Source organism: Callorhinchus milii, unplaced genomic scaffold (assembly GCF_018977255.1).
Source record: "Callorhinchus milii isolate IMCB2004 unplaced genomic scaffold, IMCB_Cmil_1.0 Scaffold1, whole genome shotgun sequence".
Classification (NCBI taxonomy): domain Eukaryota; kingdom Metazoa; phylum Chordata; class Chondrichthyes; order Chimaeriformes; family Callorhinchidae; genus Callorhinchus; species Callorhinchus milii.
The window spans coordinates 41,381,769-41,397,734 of record NW_024704742.1 but is presented as its reverse complement, the minus strand read 5'-3'; the positions used below and the strand labels follow the sequence as shown (position 1 = coordinate 41,397,734).

The 15,966-nt window shown below is 42.1% G+C and overlaps 1 protein-coding gene across 1 annotated transcript in view; it reads left to right on the top strand.

The window, feature by feature from the left end:
• The first annotated feature begins 2,490 nt into the window (after positions 1-2,490).
• LOC103175809 (protein FAM184B) overlaps positions 2,491-15,966 on the top strand; it is an 83,442-nt gene continuing 69,966 nt past the window's right edge. Inside the window, 1 exon segment of the mRNA XM_007889027.2 lies at positions 2,491-2,754. Within this exon segment, the coding sequence (XP_007887218.2) occupies positions 2,611-2,754 (144 nt within the window). The 5' untranslated portion in view covers positions 2,491-2,610.

Genomic DNA, 15,966 nt, shown 5'->3' with positions numbered 1-15,966 from the left:
GGCGCTGACACCATCAGCATCCAAGGCTGCACTCTCCACCTCTCAAAGCCAGTCAGGAACCTCGGTGTTCTGTTCGACCCTGAGCTGTCCTTTCTCCCTCATATCCGCGCCACAACTGGCACCGCCTTCCATCACCTCCGGAACATCGCCAGACTACGGCACTACCTCACCCCTCACGCTGCTGAAACCTGGTCCACGCCTTTATCACCTCAAGGCTGGACTATGGGAACTCTCTCCTCGCCGGCCTTCCCGCCACCTCCCTCCACAAGCTGCAGGTCATTCAGAACTCTGCAGCTCGTGTACTGTCCCGCACCAGGCTTCGGGACCACATCACTCCCACCCTCGCTCGCCTCCACTGGCTCCCCATCCCCCAGAGGATTGAATTCAAGATCCTCATCCTCACCTACAAGGCCATTCACGGCCTTGCTCCCTCCTACCTCTCCGACCTACTATCCCCCTACCTACCTGCCCGTACCCTCCGTTCCTCTGGCTCCGGTCTGCTCCACATCCCCCGCCCCAACCGCCCTACCATCGGTGGTCGGGCCTTCAGCCTCTCAGCCCCCAGGCTCTGGAACTCCATCCCCCAGTGCCTTCGCCGCCTCCTCCCTTTCCTCCTTCAAGGCCGGTCTCAAGACCTTTCTCTTTGACCGTGCCTTCAGCTCCCCTCTCGACTCTCTACCCCCCTCCTTGCTCCTTCCCTCCCCTCACCCTGACCATTTCCCCCCCAATGCTCGGGTCCTGACCCAACTGTACAGCGCCTTGGGACGTCCTCCCGACGTGAAAGGCGCTCTATAAATGGAATCCTGTTGTTGTTGTTGTTGTTCCTCAGGGCTCTATCCTCGGTCCCCTCCTGTTCAACCCCTCTATGTGCTCCCCTTTGGTGACATCATCCGCAGACATATCTATCTGCCTCCAGGCCTCGATTCCACCACCGTTGATGTCCTGACAGACTGTCTGTCTGACATCAAGTACTGGATGAGAGCCAACTTTCTACAGCTGAATGTCAGCAAGACTGAGGCTCTCGTGATTGGCTCACCCCAGCACCTCCGCACCTCAGGCACTGGCAGCAGCAGCATCCATGGATGCGCACTCCATCTCACCAAGCCAGTCAGGAACCTGGGCATCTTGTTTGACCCTCAACAGTCCTTTCCGCCCCATATCCGTGCCATGACCCGCTCTGCCTTCCCCCACCTCCGCAACAATGCCTGAGTCTGCCACTGTCTCACCCCTCAGGCCGCTGAAACCCTCATACACTCATTCGTCACCTCAAGGCTCAATTATGCACCAGGCTCCGTGAGCCCATCACCCCCACTCTCGCCCGGCTCCATTGGCTCCCCATCCCTCAGTGGATAGAATTCAAAATCCTCGGCCTCACTTGCAAAGGCCCTCCATGGCCTCGCCCCCTCCTACCTCTCTGACCTGCTGACTCCCTACCAACCTGCCCGCTCCCTCCGTCCATCAGGCTCCAGCCTGCTACGTGCTTCCCACCCGACCCGCCCTACCATCGGCTGCCGGGCTTTCAGCCTCTCTGCCCCCACGCTCTGGAACTCCATCCTACAGTCCCTTCGCCTCACTTCCTCCCTTACCTCCTTCAAGGTACGACTCCAGACCCTCCTTTTCGACCACGCCTTCAGCCGCCCTCCCACCCCCTCTGCCCTCCCTCATCCCAACCCTGGCACTGCCCTCCCACCCCCCCACCCACGCTCAGGTCCTGATACCCGGACCGCTCGGCGCCTCGCGAACGTCCTCCCGACGTGAAAAGCGCTTTACAAACATCATCGCTTTGCAAGCGAGAGACCTGAGTTCAATTCCAGGCAGGTCCGGGCGAAACCTTGGGCAAGTTTCCTTACTCCACACAGAACCTAATAATAATCGCTCCAAAACCCAAAAACAATAATGAATCGGTCATTTTCAATCTACGACTGTTTGTGGGACATTGCTGTGCGCAATTGGCTGCCGCGTTCGCCCACAAATATACAGTCAATTCACTTTACAGTGTGTTCCGTGAAGCGCTTTGGGACGTCCTCCCGACGTGAAAAGCGCTATATCAAATGCAAGGATTATTATTATTATTAGCATCTTGTTGTTGTTGTTGTTGTTGTTGTTGTTGTTGATGTTGCTGTTGACGTGGCGAGTTTCGGTCCATCCCTAAACTTGCCATCCCAGTCCCAGTGGGTCAGGGCTGAATCCCCCCCCCACCCCCCCCACCCCGGAGGCGGTCGGGCGTTGTGTTTTCATCACATGGCGTGAAAAGCACTGCTCTGGGGTTTCGTGAAAACTTTTTTTTTAAAAAATCTTTTTTTTCTCTCTCTCTCTCTCTCGTCTGCAGAGTCTGCGTGCAAACTGCAACCACAAAGCCCCAGCCACGGCATTCCCGGGAATGTGCAGCATCCAAGCCAGGTCTGGCTTTGCACATGTCCTCCCCCTCCATCCCTCCTCCATCCCCCTCCCCTCCCTCTCCCGCTCTGCCTCTTCGAGGAGGGATTGGACCATCCGCGAGACCGACCTGGACAGCAAAATCCTCGCAGACCCATCCGAGGGCTTTCGAGAGGAGCCGCTGTGTGTTCCCCGAGGATTTTTCGGATCGTTTTGCACCGGGAGCTGCGAGCCATGGCGACTGGGAGCAAGTGGACGGACCAGGGGAGCTTCGGGGGCCAATGCAACGGGTCCAAAACCCCTCACTCGGACCCAGTGCTGCAATACAACTACGAGATGCACGTGAAAATGAGTAAGAAGATCGCGCAGTTAACGAAGGTAAATGGGGATGGTGATCCTCCCCAGAGCTTTGCAGATCTGTCCACCACACATGCAAAACGCCATCCACACACTGGGGGGTGGGATGGGGGGGTGGTGGGGGTGGGGGGTGGGAGGGGGGAATATAAAAATCATGCATTGTAAAATGTTACAGCGTTTATTATCTCGTTTAACCAGTCCCCCACCCCCCCACCCCCCCAAAAAAAATCTTGTTTTCTTACAGCTCCTTGTGTTTGTCAACAGTGCAAACTTCTGGATAAACGTGGATTTTGCAAAGTGTAATACTAACAACAACAACAAAAAAAAACCCCCCACACACAGGCAACAGAAGTACAACGTGTGCGGTTTAGATTGATTTACAGGAAGTTCTGCTGTTCCATAGCTCTGAATTGGGAAGGAAAGCAATACTTGTTTCGTTGCTTCTTTTCCAAACGATCATCCTCTCTGTACTCCACACAGCCATTCCGGGATTGTATGGGGATTTTGACAGGGGATCTTACCACAGCTGAGATAAAACAGAAATGTCAGATCAAAGCATCGTAGAAAATAAAACACAGAGCCATTGGTTGTGTCCAGCTGATGAAACAGTGACACGCAGCTCGCAACCTTTCAGTTTCCATTGAGAAGCAAGAAGGGACTATTGAGGAAAAGCTATTCCCAGGAGCAAGGAATGCGATCATGTTCCTCCACGCTGGCCGTGGAGACAAACACGAGACAGCTGAGTTGCTCAAAACAAAATCTGTTTTAGCGCCACGATTGCTGAATGGTTCACATTTCGGCTGCAGGTTCCTGACATCTTGGAGCATAACATACACTGGTGGCATCTCGGCTATTAGTGCTGGTAATGTTTAACAAACCGCTTGTTCTTTTCACGCCTCGGAGTTTCATGTCGTGCTAGACGTGTACAGCGTGGAAATCAACATGAGTTTAACAATCAGGAAAGTAACTTGATTTGATCTCGTTAGAAATTATAGGGTGATTGAGAAAAAAAAACTATTCACTGTGTTATCCAGGGAGAGAGAAATATTTGTTTTAATTAATATGTGTGCATATATATTGTGTGTCAAAATATACAGAAACGCTTGCTTTCTATTAACCACTTTGACCTAATTGAGTTGTGGTGGTTCATAGAATAGTAGAATCTTACAGCACAGGAGGAAGCCGTTTGGCCCACAGTGCCTTCGAAAGAGCTACCGACTAGTCCCGCTCACCTGCTCTTACCCTATAGCCCTATAATTGTTTCCTTTTCAAGTACATATCCGATTCCCTTTTAGTACACATAAGTACGAAAATACATCTGCCTTCAAAGATAAGGAAACAAAGGCTGAGAGAAACCCATCAAGATTTCTCCTTTCACAAACTATCATGACACTGTTTAACATTCACTGTTTAAGCTCATGAATCCTGAATGTATTGCCTGCTCTCTTAATAGAGTCCGAGACTGTCTAGACCAATGGTAATGATACCAACTCTTAAAATATACAAGTAACTTTATATTCAAATATTGCTGAACATTAATGCTTAAAAATATTCATTAGCTAAATTAGGCACATAACTTTAATTAGTACGTATTTATAACTGAACATCTAGAAACCAACATATCTCGATCACTGATCTTACTCAGAATGTGGTAGGTACATAAATTGCAAAATTGACACTGAGAGCTAGTGCATTGATTATGTGTATTTGTTGGCAAACCCAACAGTCAGTTTATGCACATTAAGGTCCCACAAACTGCCATTAAATGAATTACCATTTACTCTGGAGGATTGTTGGCTGGGATATCACAAGAAACATCCTTCACTTTCTGAATATTGCCATGTAATTTCCAAATTTGCAGATGACACTAAGCTAGTAAAAGTAATAAACAGTGAGGAGGATAGGCAGAATGGTAAAATGGGCAGCCACGTGGCAGATGAAGTTTAATGTGGAGAAATGCGAGGTGTTGCATTTTAGGAGGAAGAATGAGGAGAGGCAATATAAGCTGATGGTGCAATTGTAAAGGGGGTGAAGGAGCAGAGAGACCTGGGGATTCATATAAGTAAATCTTTGAAGGTGGCAGGACAGGTAGATAAAGCTGTTAAAAAAGAATATGAGATAATAGGCTTTATAATGAATTTCTATGGAGTCCTGTGGTTCAGTAGTTAGAGCACTCAGCTCGTAAGCAAGAGACCTGTGTTCGATTCCCGGCAGGGCGAAACCTTGGGCAAGTTTCCTTACTACACACGCCTGATAATAATCCCTCAAGAAAAGAAATAATAAATCGGTCACTTCAATCCACGACTGTTTGTGGGACACTGCTGTGCACAATTGGCTGCCTCGTTTCGCCCACAAATATACAGTCAATTCATTTTACAGTATATCCTGTGAAGTGCTTTGAGACGTCTGAAAAGCGCTATATCAAATGCAAGTATTATTATTATTTATTATTATAAATAGGGGCATAGAATACAAAAGTCAGGAAGTGATGATGAACCTTAGACCTCAGCTAGAGTACTATGTTCAGTTCTGGGCACCACACTTCAGGAAGGATGTCAAGACATTGAAGAGATGCAAAGGAGATTTACCAGGATGATACCAGGAATGAGGGATTTCAGTTATCAGGAGAGGCTAGAGAAGCTGGGATTAACCAGAGAAGGTTAAGAAGAGGCTTAGTATAAGTTTTAAAAATTATGAAGGGATTTGATAGGGTGAAGAAAGGAGAAACTATTTCCACTGGTGGGTGAGTCAGCAACCCGAGGACACCGATTTAAAATAGTTGGTAAAAGAATCAGAGGGGAGGTGAGGAGAAATTTTTTCACGCAGTGAGTTGTTCGGATCTGGAAGCATTGCCTGAAAGGGTGGTGGAAGCCGATTCAATAACAACTTTTAAGAGAAAAGTAGATCATTATTTGGGGAGGACAAGTTTGCAGGGCTACAGGGAGAAAGCGGAGGAGTGGGATTGATTTGGATAGCTCTTTTCAAAGAGCTGGTACAGACACGATCGGCCGAATGGCGTCCTTCTGTGCTGTATAATTCTATGGTTCTATGTTAATCTTTAATGTCCAACTAAACAGGCAGACAAAAGCTCAGTTTAAGGTCTGACAATGCAGCATTCACCCAGTACTGCAATGGAGTATCAGCATAGACTGAACTCAAAGAACTCAAGTCAATGTGGAACTTGAACCGACAACCTCCTGATGAAGGCAATAATGTTACCAACTGAGTTTCTTGTCAAAATGTCCAGATTTACAGTACTGTACCAGTATTATTAACAGTTCATTAAACACTCCAAGACTCTGCCCCTGCTGAAGGGCACTGTGCAGATTGAAGTTGTTGTTGTTCATGATATGATTGACATTTGATTATATAATATCAGAAGAAAAAAGTGGGAAGAATTATTTTTATATTGAGGGTTGTCAGAATGTGAAATCCCTTACCGCAAATGGCTGTTTAGTACATAACAGCACTTTAAAGGGAATTGTAAAATAACATTAAAGCGTATGGGGAAAGAGCAGTGGAATAGAATTAGAGTACATAGCTCCAGTGGGGGAGCAAGCACCAGCACAAACACGATGAGCTGAATGGCCTCTCTCAGTGCTGTAAATGCTCAGTCATTCTCCCCCCACTTTTGAAACCCCCCACTTCCCTAACTCTCTGTTTGCCCCCTCTCCCCAGCCTCCCCACCCCCGTTTGAGGTTCTAGCAAGCTGTGTGAAGCACTTTGAGCTATCCTCCTAATGTGATAAGTGCAATAAACTGTAAACTGTTGCTATGGTAAGTTGTATTTTTGGAGACTTGTGTGCCATAGTCAGGACACTGGAGAAAGAAACTTGGTCTGGAACGCCAGACATGCCTCTGAAATGGAACCTTTCCCTCACGTGATGAGTGGGTGTATAGTTGCTGTCTGGAGCACTCTAATTTACCCCTCTGGCAGTACTGTAGTAGTAAAAATAGGTTACTGATAGGCAGCTGGACTCTCTTCTGCATCTTATGCTGGCATTTATGCACTCAATTGTTTTAAGTACAGTACAGTACTATGTACAAAAGGTGTGAAAAATCAGTTGCATCTGAGCTTCCACCACAACCATTTTGCAGGAACTGTCCCAGTTTGTGATTGTTCACCCTGGAAGCAATCTTATGGGGAATTAGAAACTGGATGGTGCTGGAAAATTTAAAGAGCTTCTGCATCGAATTGTGAATACAAATGTAGCAGAAAATCAACATCCAATTCTATATTAATATAGAATTGGATGTTGACTATAGTAATCCTAATTGATTTGTTAAATTTATCTAACAACATGCAAGCCCTGTTAATCTTTTGACTGCCTTGGGAGGAAAATAAATATTCTCTATTGCCTAAAAATAACAACTTTTTATTCTTATCAGTTAACAATCTGTAAGATGAATCCAAGCAATTTATGATATTGTTCAGATTTGGTAAGGATGTCAAGAAGGCTTAGAACAGTTTGTAATCCATTTTCATTCTGCTTAGACATAAGAGAGATAACAACCGGTTGTCATCTATTATATCTTTCACAAATATCTGTGCTTTCCTCTTCTTTCATTGCCAAACATTGGAGGCCAGAGAGAAAAGCATGGATACTTTCCAAATTTGAGGAAGCTTTTATTTGAATATATTCAGGTTCGGAGTCAGAAGATTGTGGGTTCAAGCACCATGTCAGTACATAGAACTCAAATAGCCTAGGCTGACACTACATTGCAGTGCTGGGCAGTGTTGCATTGGTGGAAGTGCCGCTTGGATGAAACATTAAATCAAGGTCCTGTCTGCCTGTTCAGATGGATGTCAAAGATTCCATATTCAAAAAAAAAGAAGAGAGCTTCTCCTAGTATAACTCATCAACAATCACTCAGATAAATGTTTGTGGGATATTGTTGTGTGGAAATTGGCTGCTGTGTTCCCTACATATACACAGTCACAACACTTTAGAGTAAATCCCATGAAGAGCTTTGAGACACTGCTATGAGACAACGTGAAAGACATAGTTTCTAATGCATGCATTATTATTTCTAGCCTTATTCTCACCTATTATTTAAAAAAATCTCCAATTTATAACTTCCTCTTGTATGTATCCTTTGCTTATCTGTGAATGTAACATTTCCATACATCTGTACAAATATGGTTGTGCAAGGCTTTTAATATTTTCATACATTTGCAATATGATAATTTTGAGCATGGCATCAGCCACTGTAACTATAGAAACATATATTGAAGGTTGCAGAGAATTTTAAATATTGCTGCAGTCTGTTCTGTATAAGACTTGGATGAAGGAGAAATAACAACATTGAAAATTTTGCATAACACTAGCTTTATATGTTTAAAAAACACAATTATTTCATTTCACCAGTTAGAGGACATGTTAACCCGATTTGAAGTAGCGCCTCTGACATGCTGGCTCCAAGGGAATCACACAGATTAATTAATTCACTCAGTCTGTGTGGCATAGTTTCTATTTGAATGACCTCTGTTCCTCCATTGGGGATTTCAATCTCTTGGATCATCAAACAAATAGTTGTACTGTCCTTCCAGTTACAGCATAAATATATTCAAAGCTGGTTTTCCAGAAAGGATTGGGCCAGTGTAACTTAGCACCCCATTTCCTCAATTTTCTCCATTCATTCTTTCCCAGAGGTGTAGACTTTTGCTGTACATTGCCACAGGTGCCGGCAGCTCGCTGCTACCTCACCCCAATTGGCCATTCCTAATGTGCAAACCTAGGCAGTAAGTGCCAGCAGGCTATTTGGCCATAGAGGGAATGATAACTGAATTTCTTCCTGTTTTTACTCTAAGTATCAGCCTGGCTCAGTTGGTCGCATTCTTACTTCTGAGTCAGCAGATAGTGGGTTCAAGCCTCACGTCATAACTTTGAGCTCACAGCCCAGGCTCATATTGCTGGGGAGGGTGGAATTCTGTATGGTTGGAGGTGACGAACTTCAGGACAGACACCAAATCAAGCTCCAGTTTCCTGCTCAGGTCTACATTAAAAAATCCCATGGCACTATTTGAAAAGGAAAGGGAGTTTCCCACGGTGTCCTGACCAACAATTTCCCAAATAAAATTGGTCATTTGCTTTATGGCTGTTGTGGGCAAATTGACTGCGTTGTTTGCACACAAAATACATTATAATAATAATATAATAATAATCCTTGCATTTGATATAGCGCTTTTTACGTCTTCTAGACGTCTCAAAGCACTTCACAGAATATACTGTAAAGCGAATTGACTGTATATTTGTGGGCGAAACGCGGCAGCCAATTGCACACAGCAGTGTCCCACAAACAGTCGTGGATTGAAAATGACCAATTCATTATTGTTTTGTTTTGGAGGGATTATTATAAGGCGTGTGGAGTAAGGAAACTTGCCCAAGGTTTCGCCCTGCCTGGAATTGAACTCAGGTGTCTCGCTTGCAAGGCGAGTGCTCTAACCACTGAGCTACAGGACTCCACAAAAATTTAAGTGTATTGCATTTCACAGTATATCTTGTGAAACACTTGAGATATTCTCCCAATATGAAAGACGCTAAATCAAGTGCAAGAATTATTATTATTTTTATTATTATGTCCATCTGCTCCCTCAGCTGAATCAGATAACTTTGAACTGAGCAAGAATCAAAATTGACACCTTTTACTGGTCTCTCATGCCAACACTGTGGTATCTTAAGACACAAGACTACTGAGGAACCTTCAATTTAGATTGGGTATACAGGCATTGTGCAGGTGGTAAAACACCTGCATCACACTTATTATTAAAATAATAATAATAATTACATTTGGTAAGGCACCTTTCATGTCAGAAGAACTTCTCAAAGCACTTCACAGGATATACTGTAAAGTGTAGTGACTGATTTTTTGTGGGCAAACACGGTGGTCAATTTCCCCACAACAATGTCCCACAAACAGACATGAAGAGAATGATCAATTTTATTCGGGGGATTGTTGGCCAGGTCACTAGGAGAAACTCTCTTTTCAAATAGTGCCATGGGATTTTTAACGTCCACCTGAACAGGCAGACGGGCCATACATAGTATTATGTCTCATATGAAGAACACCATCAACAATGCATCACACCCTCAACACTGCAATGGAGTATTAGCTTAAACCATATGAGTTCCAACTCCTGTGGTGAGCTTGAACCCACAACCTTCTCACACAGAATTGAGAGTGCCACAAACTGATCCAGGCTGACACACAATATAGGAAAAAAGTGCATCAGGAGTTGCTGTAATAAGCAATCCCTGGTGCACTTTTTTCCTGATATTTTGAAAACAAAATGAATTGGTAATTGATGTTAATGTAAATTGCTTCAATGTTAATTTGAAGCATAAATCTATGGCATTTTTAAAAATTTGCTGATATGGTAGATGTAGTCCTATTATAGCATTGCCTGTTTCCTTCTCAATGCGGAGCGGTTTGCTGTTCTATCATCATATATGACATTTTAAATTGGATTGAAAAAGTAAACCCAGATCAATACTTTAAGATGCAACTAGACAGTAGAACAATACCACATAGGTTTAGAGTTGTAATATGCAAATTCAGAATATACACCAAGAAGTTTTTCTTTACCCAGAGGGTAATTAGCGATTGGAAGAGCTTGCCAGGAAAGGTAATGGAAGTGAGTACACTGGACTATTTAAAAAGCAGCTTGATGCAGAGATAGGGGTGGGGGGTGGGGTGGATGTGTACAGTAGGATGAGTGTTTTGGAAGGATCAGATCGATGGACCCAAACCGATCTTGTGATCTTGTAAGTGATATTGAATAGAAAGTGGATGGAACATGATTAGATTTGCCTTTGATCCTTTCCTATGGCTTCATATTCTGCCAATGCTCATTACCTAGGCTCATACCCGAAAACAGCCACAAAAATGTATTGGATGAGAACAGCATCCCAGCTTGAGCCAGTGCCCTTAGAAAGGAACGGCATTCGATTGAATTGCCTGCAATGTGCTTATGTCTGCAGATGTGACCCATGATTCCTCTTGGATGTGCCTTTGTGCATAAACAATTTAAATCGTCAACAATGAACATCATTCTCATTCAGTAAAGATTACCCTGGTGAATATGAGCATTAAGCATATGCAGTTCAGAGACGGGGAAGGAAAGAGAGGGGAAGTTAGGTCTGAACTGTTCTGAACTATTGGTTCAGAGATGAAGCCTCATTGTAAATTCAAATGTGCTTCTGTCTAAATTGAGGCAAGAGACAGTCATCTGAGCATGACTAAAGGAAAATAAGTTATTTATATTTTGGTCCATTTTTAAGTTATTTTCTTTTTTCAAGACTGGGGTGGATAGATATTTGTTAGGTAAGGGTATCATCAACAACAATTTGCATTTATATAGAGCCCCTCACTCAGGGTAGTGTCCCAGAGTGCTTATCAAGGGACATGGGGCCAGGGCGGGTTATTGGAGTTGAGGTACAGATCATCCATGATCTTATAGAATAACGGTTCAGGCTCGAGGAGCTTAATGGACTATTCCTGTTCCTACGTTCCTATGTTTTCCTAGCACCACATTATGCCTTGATGAATAACAAGCTACTTGCTGGGCCTGCCCCAGCGGCAGTCTGAAACTGAAGTTGGGGTGATTTAAATGTTGATTTTTTCTTTCTTCTGTAGAGGGAAACAGCTGGCTTTGCTCAGCATTTGCCTCTGAACACCCAGCAGTTACTAGTTACTCATTGAGTAGGGTATTGAAACCATTAATCTAAACTCTATTATTTCACCCTGTGACATGTTAACATTGCAAAAAACACATTTTTAAGATAATTCTTCTGACTCACAATAATGGCTACTCCATTGGTGGGATTAACAAAAATATTGAAATTGCTTCATTAGTAATGGACAGTGTACACAAGACTAATATCACTAGATTTCTACTCATTCTACCCAGAACCTTTGCATATCATAAACCTACAAATGTAGAAGATAAAATTGCATCCTTAATGTGGATCTTCAAGTAATGTCACAAATAAATTGATGTCCAAACTGTGCCTAATTTAATTTGACAAAAAAAATATTTATGGTTAATTTGCTGTATTTTAGTGACACGGATTATAACAGAAATGATGAAAATGTCATTTCACAAAGTGTAGGATGCTTCTCTGTAGTTTATCAGACTGCACATTGCCTTCTTCTCTTCTCCCTACTTATCAGTTTAAATCCCCAAATGAAAATCACAGCACAAATCGATTTTTACTCTAATCTTATGGAAGGAGAATTTGTATTGCAACTTTGATTTTTTTATGTGGTCTTATTCATTTTTGCTGAAATCAAATCTTTTTTAGTCCACTGTGTGCATGCAGATGATTCGGTGCTGTGGCACATAACAAGCTTGATGTTAAGCCATGGCATTCTGCCAAAAGCTGATGTTTTTCGATTTCATACCGAAAAAAATCAATTTGCTTGAGTTCTGCTTTTTACCATAGAAAATAATCATGCACTAATGGTATGTGTGAATCATGCTGAAAAAGAAGAAATTATAGTTTATTTTTGGTAATGCTGGATTATACCGTGGCCCTGGGACCTGACACTTTCAAAACTAGCTTCCTCAGTGCACTTCAAAAAATAATGTTCTGCTATTAAAATCAAAGTTTTAACTATGTTAATTGGACTTTAAACTGGTAAACATATTTAGATGAATTTTGTTCTCATTGAGGTGAGAATTGTTAGTGTTGGCACATAATAATAATAATCCTTGCATTTGATATAGCGCTTTTCACATCAGGAGAACGTCCCAAAGCGCTTCACAGAACACACTGTAAAGTGAATTGACTGTATATTTGTGGGCGAACGCGGCAGCCAATTGCGCACAGCAATGTCCCACAAACAGTCGTAGATTGAAAATGACCAATGTATTATTATTTTTGGTTTGGGAGGGATTATTATTAGGCGATTGCTAGTGTTGACAAATTGAAGAACATCCCATATTGAGATCCAAGTATCAATATCAAAAACACTTCCAGGTTAGGTGTAAACAAAACATCCTCTGTTCCACATCAATTGTCTTAGCCCTAACACTAGAGGGTAAAAATTCCATTTGCCTTACATTATGCCAGCAGAGTAGATATTTTTAGCGGAGGTGAACATTGAAATTCTGTAGTACACAGAAATTGCAGCCAAATACTGTACAAGCAATGAAAATAGACACTTGCTGTCCATCCCTCCAACTGTTCTGCAATGAGTATTTAAGTACTCAACAGACATAACAGTTGAAAATTCCTTGTCCACAAGGATATCTTCCCAAATTATTGTAAATCCCAAGAGCTCCTTGTTTACTTGCTAAATACATGGGAACTCCAAGGATATCTGGATCCACTGGAATCTCCCCAGAATTGATTGACATAATGGGGTACACTAGAAAATTCACAGTGCTGTTCCATTACTTCCTTGTGTGGTTGTCCCTCAGCCTCAGAGGCACTTACATCTTCTGGGTCCCAAAATGGCTTGAGTCCATGGCATTATTCGAAAGAGAAGGGAGTTTTTCCCAGTGTCCCGGCCGACAATCCCTCAATTAAAAATTGGTCATTCACTTCATGGCTGTCTGTGGGACATTGTAGACTGGCTGCCTCACTCACCAACAGAAAAAATACACAGTCACTGAACACTGAACAGTGAAATGCTTTAAGCTATTTCCATGAGGTGGTAAGTTGCTGTATAAAATTCTTATTATAAGCACACAACAAATTCGCTGAACATAGTGGACAGAGCTGAGTTGCATTTAGCCCATGTCAACAGTTTTGGGTCCCACCACAGTAGTTATCCACTGTGGTGAAGTGAGTGAATAATTGTGATGATTTTTCACTGAGAGCAAGTTCCCACAAGGTTTGTATAAATTAACTCCTGTGTCTCTCTGCTCCTTTACTTGTTTTACCATTTGGAATGCCAATGTGCTGAAACACAAAAACTAGAAACTTCCTTATATGTATTGCTTAAACCCAAAATTCCACAGCAATAGACAAAAAGAATGAAAGATAATTAATAATAATCCTTGCATTTTGATTATAGCGTCTTATACTGTAAAGTGAATTGACTGTATATTTTGTGGGCGAAACTAGGCAGCCAGTAGTGCACAGCAGTGTCCCACAAGATTGTGGACTGAATAACCAAATTGTATTTTTTAAGGGATTTTGACTCCCTGGAAAGTGATTCGCCAATTGACTAACAACTGTGTTCCTACTTACTACTGGGCATGTGGAGTAAGAAAACTTGCCTAAGGTCCTCTCACCTGCGAGGCGAGGGCTCTAACCAATACTTTACAGCTTACTGGCATGCAGAAAATTATCCATATTTATGTTAGGAGACTATTTTTCTATTAATTTCAAGGAAATATATACTTTATTGCATTGTAAAGTTGCAATGTGATAGTGTTTTTATCATATTTTTCTTGATTTATATCAAGCATCACAAAAACTCTGGTCAGCAATAAGCACTTTATATTTAAGAGGTTTTGAAGATGTTTCCAGCATTCACTTAATTTCAACATGACTGTTTTTTTTTGATGTCCTCAAGCTTTGTTCAATGAATAACATTAACTTCATAAAGAGCATAACTAACAAAAAANTCAATTTAGAATCTACTAACATATCACCTGTTCCTGTTATTACTCATTGTTCAATCTTCAAGGTTAGTTTCTCTTGCACCCTGTTATATTTAAGTATATAGATTATAATCATCTAAGAGTCTACATACACTAGATATCTCAGGCCAGACTTGCTACTGTTACCACAGTGATTTTACTGCTAATTAACTTGGTGAACCTCAGAAATCTCAGAGCATCAGGCAGACAACCACTGGATAGAAGGTCATAGCAAAGACTCCAGAAGGAATCAACCTCACTATGTAAAGAGATTAAAGTATTGCATCAGTATGATGCACAGGGAACCGATGATAATATAATGTGACAGCCTGGCTTAGTTGGTAACGTCCTCAACAACGACCTCCTGACATGAAAGGTGCTATATCAAATGCAAGAATTAGGATTATTATAGCTCTTTAATTTTAAAGACCTCTCTCAAGTCTCTCCTCAACATTCTTTGTTCGAATGAAAATAGGTACTAGAGTACTCCACAAGCCTAATAATAATCCCTCTAAAAACCAAAAACAATAATAAATTGGTCATTTTCAATCTACGACTGTTTGTGGGACATTGCTGTGCGCAATTGGCTGCCGCATTCGCCCATAAACATACAGTCAATTCACTTTACAGTGTGTTCTGTGAAGCGCTTTGGGACGTCCTCCCGACGCGAAAAGCGCTATATCAAAGGCAAGGATTATTATTATTATTATTAGAGTATCAGCCTAGACTATGAGCATATGTCCTGAAGTATAGGACTTTAAACCACAGCCTTATGGCCCAAACCTGAATGTATTACTGTTTAAGCTAAGATGGATCTGTCAAAGGACATGTATGTCTAAACTGACCAAGGGTAAATAAACTGGCATTAATGTGTTGAGAGCAGATATGAGTGCAGAAAACCTTGGGGGTGAAATTCCTCTTGCCACTAAGTGTTGCGGCTTTGGTAATATGCTCTTACAATGCTACACTTAACAGCAGGAGCAATTTCTCATTCTTCTTTCTGGAAGTGCCTCTCAGTGTGAAGTCCATTACATAACAGCAATCGTTTTTTGTGTAAATTAGTATAATACATTTTTCTGTGATAATAATATTCAATTACTTTATCCATTTAAAATGCAATTATCTTTTCCTTGCCTGAAAGAAACCCCAGTTTATTTTAATAAGTTTGCAATTGGAGGTAAAATCTAGAACAGCAAAGCTCTTGAACCATAGACTGTAATGAGATTTCAGTGGCATGTTTCATTGTTGGTTGGGTGTTCAATTTTCTTGAATCACCTGTAGGATGAGAGGTGTTATCTTACGTTGGATTCTACAGGGAGTCAACCCCAGCTTGTTTATTGTTGCATTCATGTTCCAGCGTCTCTGAATTTTTCACCAACATAAAACCTAACCAGGTACCTTTTAATTCTAAGGATTTTCACTGACTTATATGAGAAGTCATGATTACATAGACTTCGCCCATTTCATGTCAATGTCAACATTGCTTTTGTTACTTTTAGGTCTTGCATAACAAAGTAGAGCTATTTTTGTGTGACCGACTGCTCAGAAATAATTGGATTTAGGCAGACATCAGAGCAAAGAAACTGAAATCAGATCTTGCACTTAGCGACTGTCGTTAATTTGCAAATACAATTTGCA